Source organism: Anguilla anguilla, chromosome 12 (assembly GCF_013347855.1).
Source record: "Anguilla anguilla isolate fAngAng1 chromosome 12, fAngAng1.pri, whole genome shotgun sequence".
Classification (NCBI taxonomy): domain Eukaryota; kingdom Metazoa; phylum Chordata; class Actinopteri; order Anguilliformes; family Anguillidae; genus Anguilla; species Anguilla anguilla.
The window spans coordinates 42,447,594-42,464,076 of NC_049212.1; the positions used below are offsets into that span (position 1 = coordinate 42,447,594).

At 46.7% G+C, this 16,483-nt stretch overlaps 1 protein-coding gene across 2 annotated transcripts in view; it reads left to right on the forward strand.

Moving 5' to 3' along the window:
* si:dkeyp-97b10.3 overlaps window positions 1–16,483 on the forward strand; it is a 28,047-nt gene that overhangs the window by 288 nt on the left and 11,276 nt on the right. The window contains exons 1-11 of one of the 2 annotated variants that reach the window (XM_035386302.1): window positions 1–201; window positions 5,784–5,815; window positions 6,463–6,498; window positions 7,662–7,709; window positions 7,945–7,977; window positions 8,361–8,396; window positions 8,624–8,677; window positions 8,939–8,982; window positions 9,860–9,912; window positions 10,575–10,792; window positions 11,341–11,594. The exon at window positions 1–201 is cut by the window's left edge and continues 288 nt beyond it. In XM_035386302.1, coding sequence (XP_035242193.1) covers window positions 152–201; window positions 5,784–5,815; window positions 6,463–6,498; window positions 7,662–7,709; window positions 7,945–7,977; window positions 8,361–8,396; window positions 8,624–8,677; window positions 8,939–8,982; window positions 9,860–9,912; window positions 10,575–10,792; window positions 11,341–11,594 — 858 coding nt within the window. In that variant the 5' untranslated portion in view covers window positions 1–151. The remainder of the gene's footprint in view (window positions 202–5,783; window positions 5,816–6,462; window positions 6,499–7,661; window positions 7,710–7,944; window positions 7,978–8,360; window positions 8,397–8,623; window positions 8,678–8,938; window positions 8,983–9,859; window positions 9,913–10,574; window positions 10,793–11,340; window positions 11,595–16,483) is intronic. The other variant, XM_035386303.1, reaches the window with a different exon arrangement.

A 16,483-nucleotide genomic window follows, 5' to 3' on the forward strand; every position in this document is an offset into this window, starting at 1 on the left:
TTTGGAGATGACGTCTCAGTTTCTTTACAAGGGACAGGTGTGATCTAAGCGCACATCTGTCGCGTCAGTGTTTTACATTTTTTATTTGCAAATTAAAAGTCGGTGCTAAGACAATCACGCAACTTGTTCACATACTTAAGGTGGACTGACAATGGTGGCGGAGATGACGAGTTTTGGGTCCTCTAAATGTTTCGAAGAGAGGTAAGAGGTTATTTTGAATCAACAAACTTTCACAGTAAACAGCCTTAAACTGCAGCTGCACCATCCGGCATCAGTGTTGCTAAGCCGCAAAGCGAAAGCAACGTGAAGACGCCATTATTGCTTTGTTTGGCTGAATCATAGATAACTATGACTCAATAGCTATGATTACAACGATCACACGAATGTATCTTGATCATTGCTCGTGTCGTTTCACGGACTGAAAGTTGCCTAAATGATCTATATGACGGAACTGTTGATTACATGTTTACTCTAATTCGTTTCCCATTTGAGTTTCACCCCAAAAACAATTGCCCATCACTAGACCACCTGGCGCAAATTCTGACTATGCGAAGGGAAGTGTGTATTTCTGTCTATATTTAGGTATAGCATAGGTTCTGCTTTCGTGCAATAGGTTGGTAAGCCTGAGTGAATTCCGCTGCGAACCAATTTGCTTCGGCCACGTGCAGCATTTCTTAACATCGTTTTGACAAACACATTTAATTCCTTTTCTGCTTCTGTAGTTTAGTTTGTTTTGGAGGTGTCTTGGTTTGCTACTGTTGCATGGGGTACTCAGACAACGAAAAGCACCCTTATTTGTTGCCACGTTAATGGCGCTGCGCAAAGCTGCCCTCTTGTCAGTTTGTCAGCTTTAATGATAAAGAACGGGGAATGTTGTATGATTACCCATTTTATGTTGCTTATTTTATTGGTTCGTCATATTTCAGCCATAATGAATGTGCAAAGCTGTCAGTAAGATCGGTTACTACAGCGGGCGGATTGTTCATAAGTCGTAGCGGTTCCACATTGTAACCTGTGCCGTCCTGAAATCGTTACACTCATCTGTCACCAGTCTTTCAGTAATGCAGCCTGTTTCCTTCAGTTTGTAAATTTCCCTGCTCCTGTGTGCATAGATGGAAACACCGCATACTGTAGATCCATCCGTGGGCCTGCTGTCTCTTAGTTTTAAATTTAATTTAATTTATTTATTAGGACCAGTGCAAGAAGTGCCTGAACAGCAGGAAGATGACAGGTTTTAAACACAACCGCATATTACAAAAATGCATCGGTTGAGGAAGCAAATCGTTATTTAACGTGTTAACTGGCTTGACTATTAGCTTGCGTGCCTGTTAATGATCAACCCAAGTTCGCAGATTAAATAACGGAAAGGGGGAAAGCTTTTTTGCACCAGAATGAATTATCTTCTGTGTCGAGTTAACTTTGAGTGGCTTAATCAAAATGTTTATTCATTTTTTATATTTAAAACTAAAAAACAGTGATTGTATTCCTGGTTATTGTTGGGTTTTCGCAGATTAATAATAGATGGAGTTTATTGTGAAGCAGTGGAGAAGCCCTACTTCTCTACGTTTCCGGGGTAGGTGTCCAATAACCTTGTTATCAGCGCGCGCGATGTAGGCACCGGACACTGTGTGAGCCGCACCCACTTCTCGTTCCCCTCTCTGTGGAGAATGAGCGATACCCCTTTCCCATTCCGAGTTCGGACTGATTGAGTTAAAACAATGAAACGTTACAGTGCCAGGACATTATTCTGGTATTAAAGTTCAGTGCCGTAACTAGAGTTTTATACATGGGGGGGCCAAGGCTACTTCAGGGGGTCCATAGACCATGACAGAAAATGAGTGTGTAACCCTAACCTGGCGTCTGAGGAGCATGAATGAATCCTATGACTGCTGATTAGAGGTAGAAGTGATAATTCACTTAACCCTGAGTTCTTCAGTGTGGCAGATACTGTGGTCCACTAGGGTTATTTCACTAGCATTATTTAACATACTGTAAATAGCCAGTGTCTCTACCTCGGAACTGCAGCTCAATTTCTTTCTCTCACACTCGCACACACACACACACACACGCACACACACTGTACTTTACTCACCTACTGGAGAGACTTGGGTCACTCTGTTTTCATGAATATATAATCTGGGTCTGTAAGTGTGTAAGAACTTCCAAAATATTTTCAGAAAATTAAGCTCAAGTACCAAGGAGATAAGATAGCATTTGTGTGTGACATAATTTACATAGTTTATTTATGCAAGTACATTTACAAAAAAAAAAAAAACCATACTGAAATTTGACATACCAGGTATTTTTAATAAAGAAATAAAATACCTTTAATAAAGTGCGTTCGCATGGGGGGATGGGGTGGGTGTTGATTTACAGACGCAGCGTTTCTGTGCAAAAGCATTCTGTGACCTACAAACAAGTATCTGCTAGTACAGGGAGCTATTGGCCTATATAGACAACTACTACTACTTCACAAGTATTTATGATAGGAGCCAAAGTAGAGGCTCGGTATATCCGCCTGCCTTTCCTGACTCGGTGGCGGGCCGGTGTGTTTTTGCAAGTTTTCGTTTACACCCGTTACCCTGCCGATTAACTGGCTGTACACACCAACACTGGCTCACTCGTAGATTATATCACAGTAGAACGTTTCGTATAGGAACACTGACTCTGTCATATGCTGATGAGGACATCATGTGCATGCAAATATTACAGGCAAAATAGGTGCTCACTGCGGCTGAATGCACAGGGAGAATTTGAGCATACGTAGCAGACCTTTTTATTTATTTATTTCTTATTTCTGTGTTTTGACAACCACCACAGGTTCCTTGTTTATCTAAACCTGTTAGGCTGGCACTTCTGTTTTTTACTGTGATGTTTAATCAGATTTTGTTTAAACAGTTCAGTCTACGCTGTGGCTGAGGTTGGTTGTCTTTGTCTCCAATAGGTTCTATTGAAATATTTACTGAGGTTGCTGGACCGCGAGGCTCTGTGTGTTGCCAGCCTAAGCCGTGTTTTTTGGTTGCTTCTAAAAACGGTATTCGTGACCCACTTCAGGATAGCGCCAAACCGGTTCTTCGAGTTTCGGTTGTAATACGAGGCTTTGTGCGGTTCTTATTTCCCTCTCGTGCCAGAAGCGGCTTCTGTTTGTCTGAACCTGCCTGCGCACGCAATGAAGCAAACACTAGCCAGCCCGCATCCTGCTCTCTCTGCCGCTCTCACTGATGCACCTTTAGGGTGAATATGATTCCGTCGCGTGACTGTAGTACACATCGCACTGCATATATTATTCATTCATGAGAAAAAAAAAAAAAATATTGCCCCATTCAAGTCCTTCGGTCCCACATTTTAATTACTAGGATAAGTTTGACTATTAAAACCATTACCATTTAAGGAGTCAGATTTAAAAAATAACAGCAATGTTTAATACACATGTGTATTGTATAATAAACATGTATGTTGTTGATTTGGTCCAATCACTGTGCTATTAACAGGCCATATTATATTCCTTCCTGCATTTATTTCATCCTTTGCTTCCTGAATATGGTGTTACCCAGTCCTGGCCTTGGTGGAGTGATTCTGAGTGAGGTTGGATATGGTGTTACCCAGTCCAGGCCTTGGTGGAGTGGTTCTCAGGGAGGCTGGATATGGTGTTACCCAGTCCAGGCCTTGGTGGAGTGGTTCTGAGTGAGGTTGGATATGGTGTTACCCAGTCCAGGCCTTTGTGGAGTGGTTCTCAGTGAGTTTTATTGTTGGTTTGGCCTTGAGGATAAGAGGGATTAAAGTGGGTCAGGGTGGGGCACAGGGTGGGGGTGGGGGGTTTCCAGAGGACTGAAGCGAGTGGTGGGGGGGGGGTGGGGGCAACTGGCAGGTGGCCTACATCCTGTTATTGTGCTCCTGGGCAGGGGAAGAGGCGGATGACTCATCGGAAGAGCCTCGGACAGAGTGTGCAGGCCTTCCAGCTCTTCTACGCCTCTCCCTCCATCTCTCTATCTCTACACCTCCCTCCATCTCTCTCTACACATCTCCCTCCATCTCTCTATCTGTACACCTCCCTCCATCTCTATCTCTACACCCCATCCCTCTATCTCTCTATCTCTACACCTCCCTCCATCTCTATCTCTACACCTCTCCCTCCATCTCTCTATCTGTACACCTCCCTCCATCTCTCTATCTCTACACCTCCCTCTATCTTTATCTGTACACCTCCCTCCATCTCTATCTCTACACCTCTCCCTCCATCTCTCTCTCTACACCTCTCCCTCCATCTCTCTCTACACATCTCCCTCCATCTCTCTATCTCTACACCTCCCTCCATCTCTCTCTACACCTCTCCCTCCATCCCTCTCTCTACACCTCCCTCCATCTCGATCTCTGCACCCCATCCCTCTATCTCTCGCTCGCTACACCTCCCTCATCTCTCTCTCTCTCTACACCTCTCCCTCTATCTCTCCCTCTCTACACCTCTCCCTCCATCTCTCTATCTCTACACCTATCCCTCCATCTCTCCCTCTCTACACCTCCCTCCATCTCTATCTCTACACCTCTCCCTCCATCTCTATCTCTACACCTATCCCTCCATCTCTCCCTCTCTACACCTCCCTCCATCTCTATCTCTACACCTATCCCTCCATCTCTCCCTCTCTACACCTCCCTCCATCTCTATCTCTACACCTCTCCCTCCATCTCTATCTCTACACCTCTCCCTCCATCTCTATCTCTACACCTCCCCCTCCCTCTCTAGTGCTGCTTGCAGCGCATGAGTGAGTGCTGCTGTCTGGGTCAAATCCAGCCTGTACCGGTCTGTACCGGTCTGTACTGGTCTGTACCGGTTCTGACTGAGGCCAGCAGCCCTGCCCTGCTCCATTGGCTTGCCCGGGGGATATGTGGGCGGGATTCAGAAAGCACCTCTATTGGCCTGTTCCCTGCGCTCGCGTATGATTGGGTCTCCTCCTCCTCCGCTCAGCGTGTGGCTGCGGTGTGAGAAGAGGCAGCTGGCTGAACCGCGGATCGTCTTCGCTCTCGAGCCGGAGCGTGCGTGAGCGTGCGTGTGCACAGGGGGCGTGACCAATCGGCTGGCCGAGTGAGATGGGAGATACCAAAATGAAAAAGTAAAGGAATTGAACCCCTGAAATGCTGTGCATATGGAACCAATGAGCCATCTTAAGTCTCTTCAATTAAACAGGGCTCAACATATATATGTCAAATCCAACAGTCAGGTCTATAAAAAACCTCATCTAATAAAATTAAATTGATCAATAAATGTTTATAGTGTCTGAAGGGCTATTTATTGAGGAGCCTTGTTATAAATTACAATAAAATGATTCAGATTCTTTATTTTAGTGAGGAGTGCTGGCACTCTTCAGCTGATATGCAGATATAAACTCATTATGCTGGGAAACAAATACAGATATAAACTCATTATGCTGGGAAACGCATACAGATATAAACTCATTATGCTGGGAAACGCATACAGATATAAACTCATTATGCTGGGAAACACATGCAGGTCTCTGGGATCCCTAACCCTAACCGTAACCCTAACTGAGGTCAGGCTAAAACACTGGTGAAGACTAATAAGTAAAATTGAGTCTACTGTACACATCAAGCTCATCTATTCTCTCCCTCCCCTTCTCCTCGGATCCTACAGGTGTACACCTCTTTCCTCCTGCCACCCTTTCGATGATGTGCTCTCTCTCTGTCTCGCTCTCACTCTCTCTCTCTCTCTCCGTCAACGAGTGATGAATGAATCAAATGTGTTTTTTCTTTCCTCTTTTTCTCTGCAGTGACAGGGACATTTCACCACCAGATCAGAAAGGTAGGCGGACTCTACTATTTTACAGTTTTAAGAATGGGACATTCCTCCCCACTAGATGGCGCTGTTTGTCTATGTTCCAGAGGAATTACGGCAGGTTATAAGGCACTGCTGTAACTGCAGTATGCACTCTGCTTCTCCTTGTAAGAAAACCCTGCTTTTGGTCCTGAATGGTGAATATTTAAGCCAGATTCACACTTCCTCCTGTTCTTCCTGTGGGGACACCGGTTAGAAACGTGGAGATTATAGATCTCTGGTGGGGGGGGCGGCAGGAATAAATGAGAAAACGCTCTGGATATTTGTGTGGTTTGATGGTAGATAAGAGCATCGGGAGCAGGCCAATGCCCTGTGGGAAGGGTTCATGAGCAGGGGTGGAGTTTTGGGTTGGTACTGGAGAGTGGAGTTTGACCCCTGTCCTGTAAGAAAGCATAGCAGTCCCGGGTAAGTTTGGGTTGTGTAGAGATTTTGGACGATGACCTCCCTTCCTGGCAAGGCCAGATCTGTGCTTTTTTGTGAATCACAGCCAGTTTGACCTTCAGACCTGAGCGTCTGTTACTGGTAAGATCACACCCCCCCCCCCCCGCTACTACCACAACTGTGCCTCATCTGACAGAATGTAATTTCTGAATTTTTATTTATGTTTAAAACAGGAAATGTGGCTGAAAACGAAAGCAGCAGCAGCTCAGGTGCGTGTGGACTTCCCACAGGTCGTTTCTGAAGTGCGGAGTAGTGACTGTTGAAGCCATTGGCCTGAGGAGTATGGTATGATGCGCAGATGTATGCGCAGATTATGTGCAGTTGTATGTGCAGTTATGCAGGTTAGAACATGGGTTTGTTAATGATTTTGAATGAGCCAAGGGATAACTTTTTAAAAAAAATGTAAATGACCTCAAACATATTATTTTGCATTTGTATTATTGTATTTGTGATATTTAGCTTGTTTTTCATCCATTTTAAATGGTTGTTCTGAAGTTTTCAAATGTACCTATGGCTTCAATTAGGATTTAGGCCTCAAATTATGGTTAGGGTTCAGAAAACGGTAAGTCTGACGGTTTAGGCAAGTTCACGGCTGTGTTCAGCAGCTTAAAGAAAGGTTAGGAAACGGGTTATTTTTATTTTGGACGAGCCAACAATTTTCTCTAGTGGCATGTGTACATATAATCATAAAATGTATAATTTCTGCATATGTTTCCAGGGAAAAAAATAAAATAAAATCACTGCTATACCCTGGCTCCACTCTGTTATACTCTGGCTGTACTCTGCTCCACTCTGCTATACTCTGGCTTTACTCTGCTCCATGCTGCTATACTCTGGCTGTACTCTGCTCCATGCTGTTATACTCTGGCTGTACTCTGCTCCACGCTGCTATACTCTGGCTTTACTCTGCTCCACGCTGCTATACTCTGGCTGTACTCTGCTCCACGCTGCTATACTCTGGCTGTACTCTGCTCCACGCTGCTATACTCTGGCTGTACTCTGCTCCATGCTGCTATACTCTGGCTGTACTCTGCTCCACGCTGCTATACTCTGGCTGTACTCTGCTCCACGCTGCTATACTCTGGCTGTACTCTGCTCCACGCTGCTATACTCTGGCGTTACTCTGCTCCACGCTGCTATACTCTGGCTGTACTCTGTTATACTCTGGCTTTACTCTGCTCCACGCTGCTATACTCTGGCGTTACTCTGCTCCACGCTGCTATACTCTGGCTGTACTCTGTTATACTCTGGCTTTACTCTGCTCTACGCTGCTATACTCTGGCTTTACTCTGCTCCACGCTGCTATACTCTGGCGTTACTCTGCTCCACGCTGCTATACTCTGGCTTTACTTTGTTCTGCATCTTTTGACAGAAAACACAGAGGCCTCCACAGAGGAAAGCTCGGAGGATGAGTGCTCAGGTGAGAGTTCTGGGAGGTTTTAGGATAGAAGTTAAATCCACAGACCCTCAGCCTGAAACTGCCCCACCTCTCCACTGTTAGAACCCACTCCCTTTCTCTCTCCACTTTTAAAACCCTCTGTCTTTCTCTCTCCACTTTTAAAACCCTCTGTCTTTCTCTCTCTCCCTCTCTGTTTTTAAAACTTTGTTTCTCTCTCTCTCTCTCTCTCTCTCTCTCTCTCTCTCTGTCTCAGCAGACGGGGATGCCGCCGAGGATGACAAAGAGGAAGGTAAAGGTGTTCTTCATCCTTCACCTCCAGGGTACCCTTTCAGCGTGGGATTCACACACACACCCTCCTGGATCTTTAGAGCTCAATCCCCAAAGATGCAGATTTATCTGGGTGTATCTGAGCCAGGATTGGGCAGCAGACTGCTTTCCAGATAGGGTGCAACTCTGTGGGCGTGTCTTAGATCTACAGTGAGAGCAGACCCCAGCACTGCAAACCTGTCCCTGTCCACTTCTGTGCCTGACAGTGCGCCCCCTGGTGTCTGAGTTGGAGCGAACAGGACAGGCTTGAATTCCATTATGGGTGTTTCGAAAGATGATGATCTTCACTCAGCTGTCAGTTATGCTGCTATTTTTATCTGTTTTATTCTTTTCCCTTTCTTCTAGAGAAAGAAAACTCTGATGTTGGAGGTTTTGGACATGGTGAGAACAGAATCAATTCAGCTCAGTTCCTAAATCCACGGGGCGGATTGGTGGGGTTCAGCAGTGGCTGAGGGGGAATAAAGAGGGAGTTTGTTCTGGGCGGTGGGTGGGGGTGTAATCACTTTAGCGAGGGGGGGGGGGTGGACTCGCTGAGGAGCGGGACGGAGCCCTTTGGAGCCGCATGTGGTTTCGGTTGTTTACATCGCCTCTGCCTCTGGTTTTAACAGACCAGGATCCTGTTCCGGAAACCAGCACAGAGGGGCCGGGTCCAGACGGGACAGGTATGCCGGCCCAAGCCTCCTCCTGTCCCGTTTCTAATCCCTAATTATGTTAGGAGAAAAAGAAAATCCTGTTTTACTTCTGCCACAGTGAAGCCAGCCTTGGCGAGGGTCTGGGGCAGACAGCAGTTTAAACGCATGAATGACCATCAGAGGAGATTTGAGTTAATGGGCCCGTGTGGGAGACTGAGGCCGGGGTAATGGACCGCCCCCCTTTTTAAATAAGAGTCTCAATCTCCCCCCCCCCCCCCTTGTGTGTTTCAGAAGCCAGTCCCCCACTCTGCTGCGAGAAATGCCAGCTCGTTCAGGTACGCCCTTCCCCTCTCCCCTACAACAGGGCTCATCTGCAGATCGCTAAAGGTTAAAGGTTAAAGGTCGTTTTATTTGGATGCTGTGGTCCGTTTTGGGCTCACTGCCCAGCAGGGGGCACTGGTGTGTGACCAGGTTCAAAACTAAACCATTTGTGGAAAATTAACACCTCCCTCAACGACGGTCCAAATTGCAAATAACCGAGATGCACTGTGTTAAATTGTCATAAAATGTAAATGCATGTTTTCAGCAGATTGTGTTGGATTTCCAGGGCTCACTGATTTAATAGGATGAGTCAGTAATGGCCTCTAACATTAAGTGACTTTAATGCATTGTTAGTGTTCTGCTTCATAACCAACACACTGACTGTAATTATGCCACATGTCTGTCTAAAGATGCGTGTGATTCTGTTCTCAGCCAGTCCCTGTGTTGTCTTGTAGTGGGTGATAGGACTAGGAATCTTGTTAAAAGTGCAAAGGTTTTGAGATGCCAGACTCTGGCTAAATTCACCTCTGATGTCCGGGAATAGTACGGACATTTGGATGAGTGTGCTGTGTTTTGGGGAGGAGTGTGCTGTGTTTTGGGGAGGAGTGTGCGGGTTCAGATCCAGTGTGCTGTGTTTTGGGGAGGAGTGTGCGGGTTCAGATCCAGTGTGCTGTGTTTTGGGGAGAAGTGTGCGGGTTCAGATCCAGTGTGCTGTGTTTTGGGGAGGAGTGTGCGGGTTCAGATCCAGTGTGCTGTGTTTTGGGGAGGAGTGTGCGGGTTCAGATCCAGTGTGCTGTGTTTTGGGGAGGAGTGTGCGGGTTCAGATCCAGTGTGCTGTGTTTTGGGGAGTAGTGTGCGGGTTCAGATCCAGTGTGCTTCTTGCTGTCGCAGGACCGGGGGTTCGAGCGCGTAACTCCGAGGAGAATCTCGCGCGGCAGACTGCTGTGAGTGCCACCTCTCCCAAAACGCTCCGCTCTGTTATTCCTCCTGCTCACTGTGTGCAGCTTCTCTTCTTTCCCACCATATGGAGCAAACTCATCTACTCCCTTCCCATACTCTCCTTTCAGCTGTACACCTCTCTCTCCCTCTCTCTCTCTCTCTCTCTCTCTCTCTCTCTCTCCCTACATCTCTCTGCCTCTCTCTCTCTGTCATCTACTCCCTTCCCATACTCTCCTTTCAGCTGTACATCTCTCTCTCCCTCTCTCTCTCTGCCTCTCTCTCTCTCTCTTCCCCCCCCCCCCCACTATCATTTCTGCTGAAAAATTGAGTAAAAATGTCTCAGCCCTGGAATAGAGACTCTGATGAAGGGGGGGGTGGGTTGTCCCAGATCTCTCCTTTTTCCTGTGTCTCTCACTCTGTTCTTTGCCATTTTCCAATTAAATAAATGAGCATTTAAATAAATAATTTGTGTGTAATACATTTCCTGAATAAACTGAATTTAACCTGAGCCCTGCTGTGTGTTTGCTGAAGCAGCTCCATCTTGGTCTGCTGATGAGTAACACCGCGTTGGGCAGCGGGCTGGTAATGGAGTTGAGAGATTTGTCGGTCACAGCGTTTGTGGGGACGCGGTGTGCGGTGTGTCTCACCGCCTCCTGCGTTTCGGCAGGGCGCTGCTGGACGGCGAGGGCACGTACGAGTGCTCCGTCACCGGCCTGGTGTTTGAGGTTACCCAGAAGGCCCAGGTACGCTACTCCGTCCTGTCCTGGAGCAAGTTTGGGGCGTACCTGAAGGACTCCTGGAAGTTTGCTGGCCCCATCTTCGACGTGGACTGTGACCCGTCCATCCTAACGTCCATCCAGTTCCCCCATTCGCTGTGCCTGGCCGGTAAGGGCGGGGCTCGAGCCCAGACTCCTCCCATCTGTGTCCCCCATTTGCTGTGCCTGGCCGGTAAGGGCGGGGCTCGAGCCCAGACTCCTCCCATCTGTGTCCCCCATTCGCTGTGCCTGGCTGGTAAGGGCGGGGCTTGAGCCCAAACTCCTCCCATCTGTGTCCCCCATTCGCTGTGCCTGGCCGGTAAGGGCGGGGCTTGAACCCAGACTCCTCCCATCTGTGTCCCCCATTCGCTGTGCCTGGAGGTTCTAGACTCCTCCCACACAATAATAATAAGAGCAATCATGAAATTTTGTGTATGTATATTTTACACAGAGTATAACATACACAGTAAAAGCATCATTTAAACCCAGTTTAGTAAAGATCTGTTCAGAAAATAGGGTTTTATACAGCTGGATAGTACAGTCCAAGTCATATGAAATATCCACCCATCAATTCTCCCTTTCCACTATCCCTCCCTCTCTCCCTCTCCCCCTCTCCACCCCTCCATCCTTCCCTCCATCCCTCCCTCCCTGCCGCTGTCCTGCGGTTGTGTCTCTCAGGCCAGGACGGCGAGGTGACCTTCAGCGTGCTGCACGTGAAGAGTGGGCGGGGCCTGGTGGAGCCGTCGGCGGATCACTCGGGTAACCGCGTGAGGTGGCGGGTGACGTCGCTGTCGCCGGTGGGGCCCATAGTGCGCACGCCGCAGCCCGCGGAGCACCACGGCGTGGTGCTGGTGTACCGCGAGCTGGGCACCCGCGCCGCCGCCTCCTCCTTCCACATCTACATGGCGGCCAACAACTCCTCCGACATCAAGGTGAATGCCTGGGTTACCGTGGAGACGTCATGGTGAATGCCTGGGTTACCGTAGAGACGTCACGGTGAATGCCGGGGTTGCCGTAGAGACGTCACGGTGAATGCCTGGGTTACCGTTACCGTAGAGACGTCACGGTGAATGCCTGGGTTACCGTAGAGACGTCACGGTGAATGCCGGGGTTGCCGTAGAGACGTCACGGTGAATGCCTGGGTTACCGTAGAGACGTCACGGTGAATGCCTGGGTTACCGTAGAGATGTTAGGCAAGGCTACGGCCTTGCACCCGCAGAGCTGAACACACTGGGGCTGAACATATGAGCCCTTCAGTGGGAAAGTAGCCTCGCGAGCCAGTCTCTTTTTTCACTTTGTTCAGCAGAGCTGGCCGATGCCTTGACGTTCTAGGCATAAACGAAGGAGGCAACCTTCCTGGGATAGTTGTATTTTCCCAACCAATCAGAGTGTTTTGGCCAGGCGTGGTCTGAAACGTGCACCGGAAAACATTACCGGAGGCAAACTTTTCCACAGACCCGCATCAGTTCGCCACTATTTGGGGAAAATGATTGTATTGATTGTATCGGGCAAACAATCAAAACCAGTGCTTCTTCTGGCCATTTTTCTGGGTATTTATTTGATAGCAGACTGCACACCGTAGGCCACGCTTGAAAAATTAAAATTTTGCCAAATCCTGTAGGCAAGCAAGCGAGGACATCTCTGTTCGATAACAGCGAATCCAAACATACGTGCTGAAGGTCCTTCAACGAAGTCATGCCATGTATTTGGCAAGTCTGTGATATATAACAGAATTAAAATCTTTGAATTTGTCCATAATTCTGTTTTTAGCAGATAATTTGGGTTAGCTCGATAGCTTTGTCCGTTTCTCTGGTGTGTTTTAGTCGGGACTTAGATTGCAGCTCACAAGGAACAGAGGGAGTGTCGGGGGGGGGGGAGAACCGGCACACTGAGACAGACAGTTCGATTAACCAATAGGGAAGCCGCCGCTGGCTCCCAGCGGCAGAGGCTCCTCCCTGTGGCCCCAGAAAGCACCTGCGTTCATCCAGACCAGTGGGAAAGGGTCTTGGTACCGGTTTGTACCGGTTTGATCTGTGTGCACAGAACGTGAGGTGCAGTGCCGGTGTATGTCAGGAGGACAGAGTTACTCCGCTTAGTTCCTGCGCTTCCAGATTTTTCCACCTGTTTTTCTGAGTGCTTTCTTCCAGAAATGCTGAAAGGATGTATGGCTTCTTTACATCTTTTCAGTATTTCTGAACTCAGATGAAAATTTTTTTATTTGCTGTGCTGTTCTGTAACTATAAAGTAACTGAACTGTCTTGCCTGGATTTTCCTGTTCAATTAATGTTTTATTAATTGAATGGGGGAGGGGGTGAGTTTAGGGGAGGCTCATGGGAAATGGAGTTCACCGCAGTAGTTGCAGTGACAGACTCGCTACTGTAATGCTGTGTCATCTCGGAGGGTGTTTTGGCCCCTGGTTCTTGTCTTCCCCAGTCTCGCTGTACCAGTGTGGGCGGGGTGCGACTTTCAGGGACAAAAAAGAGGAAGTAGCGCAGGAAGCGGTCATGTGTCTTAGTGTTTAGACACACACACACACACACACACATATGCACGCGTGCACACACACACACACACACACACACACATATGCACGCGTGCACACACACACACACACACACGTTCACGCATGCACGCGCACGTGCTCGCGTACACACACGTGAACATACACACACACACACACACACACACACCGCCGTGACACTGGCTCTTTGGTCATTCCTAACGCCCAGATGCAGAACATGACGCGCGTGCTTTCGGCCCAAATTTCCTGCGGCTGGCTGTGGTTGTGACAGCCGAGAGAGGCCCAGCAGCACCGAAACAGAAAGCCACAGCGTGTCTCAGAGAGCCACGGCACACTCGGGCCTCTCTGTTTGTCTCAGAGAGGCCAGCCGGCCCCCGTCTCGCTTAGCGATGTGAGAAAGTCCAGCTGAGTTTCTGAAACCGCCTCCGTTGGCTGAGTCCTGCTGACCGCGGTTTCCCTGTGCGGGGTTTAGGCAGAGATGTCAGCGTACGGGTGCCGCCCCTTCCTGTACACCACACAGTTTCACTCTACACTCGCCAGGAACTCTGACTCAAACATGCTGATGCTTCATATTCAGACTCTTAGATGGCAGAACGATTTTGAAAAGTTCAGATCCCTGAGAATTTTCAGTGAAACGTCAGAAAAGTACTACTGTATTTACCCATCAAAAAGTACTTGTATAAAAGTTTTGGTGGAAATATTTTCCTTTTAAAAGTGAAACTACTCCAAGGAATAAGTAAAGGAATTTTACTAGTGCCTAAATTGGTGAAAGTATTTCAGATAAATATTTTACCAGGCTTTGGTCTGACTGCATATTTATTTATAGCTTCTAGATTTGTGTTCCGTTCTAATCGGTTCTTTCTTACTGGTTATATATCTGAGTGATGGGCCTTTGATTGGTCGGGTAAATCGATGTTACTCTGCACTTAATCACACAGTTAACTCGTGTCACCTGGTTATTTGGGACTAAATTGGCTCCTAATTTTGAGGTGAAAACAAAAAAACAAACAATGAGGCTCCCCACACCAGGTGCCTTAAATTCACATTAGAGATTATTTTAATTTCTTCAGTGAAGAAAGCTTAATTCTGAAGCATGTGTGTTTAGTCCTCAATTTAAAAATCATCGCTGATGTGAGACCCTTTTTTGTGATTAATACTTTATTTTGGGTTTATTTGAACGTAATAATAGGTCTATTTGATGGGAGTAATGGGTCTATTTGATGGGAGTAATGGGTCTATTTGATGGGAGTAATGGGTCTATTTGATGGGAGTAATGGGTCTATTTGATGGGAGTAGTGGGTCTATTTGATGGGAGTAATGGGTCTATTTGATGGGAGTAGTGGGTCTATTTGATGGGAGTAATGGGTCTATTTGATGGGAGTAATGGGTTTATTTGATGGGAGTAATGGGTTTATTTGATGGGAGTAATGGGCCTATTTGATGGGAGTAATGGGTTTATTTGATGGGAGTAATGGGCCTATTTGATGGGAGTAGTGGGTCTATTTGATGGGAGTAATGGGTCTATTTGATGGGAGTAATGGGTCTATTATTTGATGGGAGTAATGGGTCTATTATTTGATGGGAGTAATGGGTCTATTTAATGGGAGTAATGGGTCTATTTGATGGGAGTAGTGGGTCTATTTGATGGGAGTAATGGGTCTATTTGATGGGAGTAGTGGGTCTATTTGATGGGAGTAATGGGTTTATTTGATGGGAGTAATGGGTTTATTTGATGGGAGTAATGGGTTTATTTGATGGGAGTAATGGGTCTATTTGATGGGAGTAGTGGGTCTATTTGATAGGAGTAATGGGTCTATTATTTGATGGGAGTAATGGGTCTATTATTTGATGGGAGTAATGGGTCTATTTAATGGGAGTAATGGGTCTATTTGATGGGAGTAGTGGGTCTATTTGATGGGAGTAATGGGTCTATTTGATGGGAGTAGTGGGTCTATTTGATGGGAGTAATGGGTTTATTTGATGGGAGTAGTGGGTCTATTTGATGGGAGTAATGGGTCTATTTGATGGGAGTAGTGGGTCTATTTGATGGGAGTAATGGGTTTATTTGATGGGAGTAGTGGGTCTATTTGATGGGAGTAGTGGGTCTATTTGATGGGAGTAATGGGTCTATTTGATGGGAGTAATGGGTCTATTTGATGGGAGTAGTGGGTCTATTTGATGGGAGTAGTGGGTCTATTTGATGGGAGTAGTGGGTCTATTTGATGGGAGTAGTGGGTCTATTTGATGGGAGTAATGGGTCTATTTGATGGGAGTAATGGGTTTATTTGATGGGAGTAGTGGGTCTATTTAATGGGAGTAATGGGTTTATTTGATGGGAGTAGTGGGTCTATTTGATGGGAGTAATGGGTCTATTTGATGGGAGTAGTGGGTCTATTTGATGGGAGTAATGGGTCTATTTGATGGGAGTATTGGGTCTATTTAATGGGAGTAATGGGTTTATTTGATGGGAGTAGTGGGTCTATTTGATGGGAGTAATGGGTTTATTTGATGGGAGTAGTGGGTCTATTTGATGGGAGTAATGGGTCTATTTGATGGGAGTAATGGGTCTATTTGATGGGAGTAGTGGGTCTATTTGATGGGAGTAGTGGGTCTATTTGATGGGAGTAATGGGTTTATTTGATGGGAGTAATGGGTCTATTTGATGGGAGTAATGGGTCTATTTGATGGGAGTAATGGGTCTATTTGATGGGAGTAATGGGTTTATTTGATGGGAGTAGTGGGTCTATTTGATGGGAGTAATGGGTTTATTTGATGGGAGTAATGGGTCTATTTGATGGGAGTAATGGGTTTATTTGATGGGAGTAGTGGGTCTATTTGATGGGAGTAGTGGGTCTATTTGATGGGAGTAATGGGTCTATTTGATGGGAGTAATGGGTCTATTTGATGGGAGTAATGGGTCTATTTGATGGGAGTAATGGGTTTATTTGATGGGAGTAGTGGGTCTATTTGATGGGAGTAGTGGGTCTATTTGATGGGAGTAATGGGTCTATTTGATGGGAGTAATGGGTTTATTTGATGGGAGTAGTGGGTCTATTTGATGGGAGTAATGGGTCTATTTGATGGGAGTAATGGGTCTATTTGATGGGAGTAATGGGTCTATTTGATGGGAGTAGTGGGTCTATTTGATGGGAGTAGTGGGTCTATTTGATGGGAGTAATGGGTCTATTTGATGGGAGTAATGGGTCTATTTGATGGGAGTATTGGGTCTATTTAATGGGAGTAATGGGTCTATTTGATGGGAGTAGTGGGTCTATTTGATGGGAGTAAGTGGTATTGATG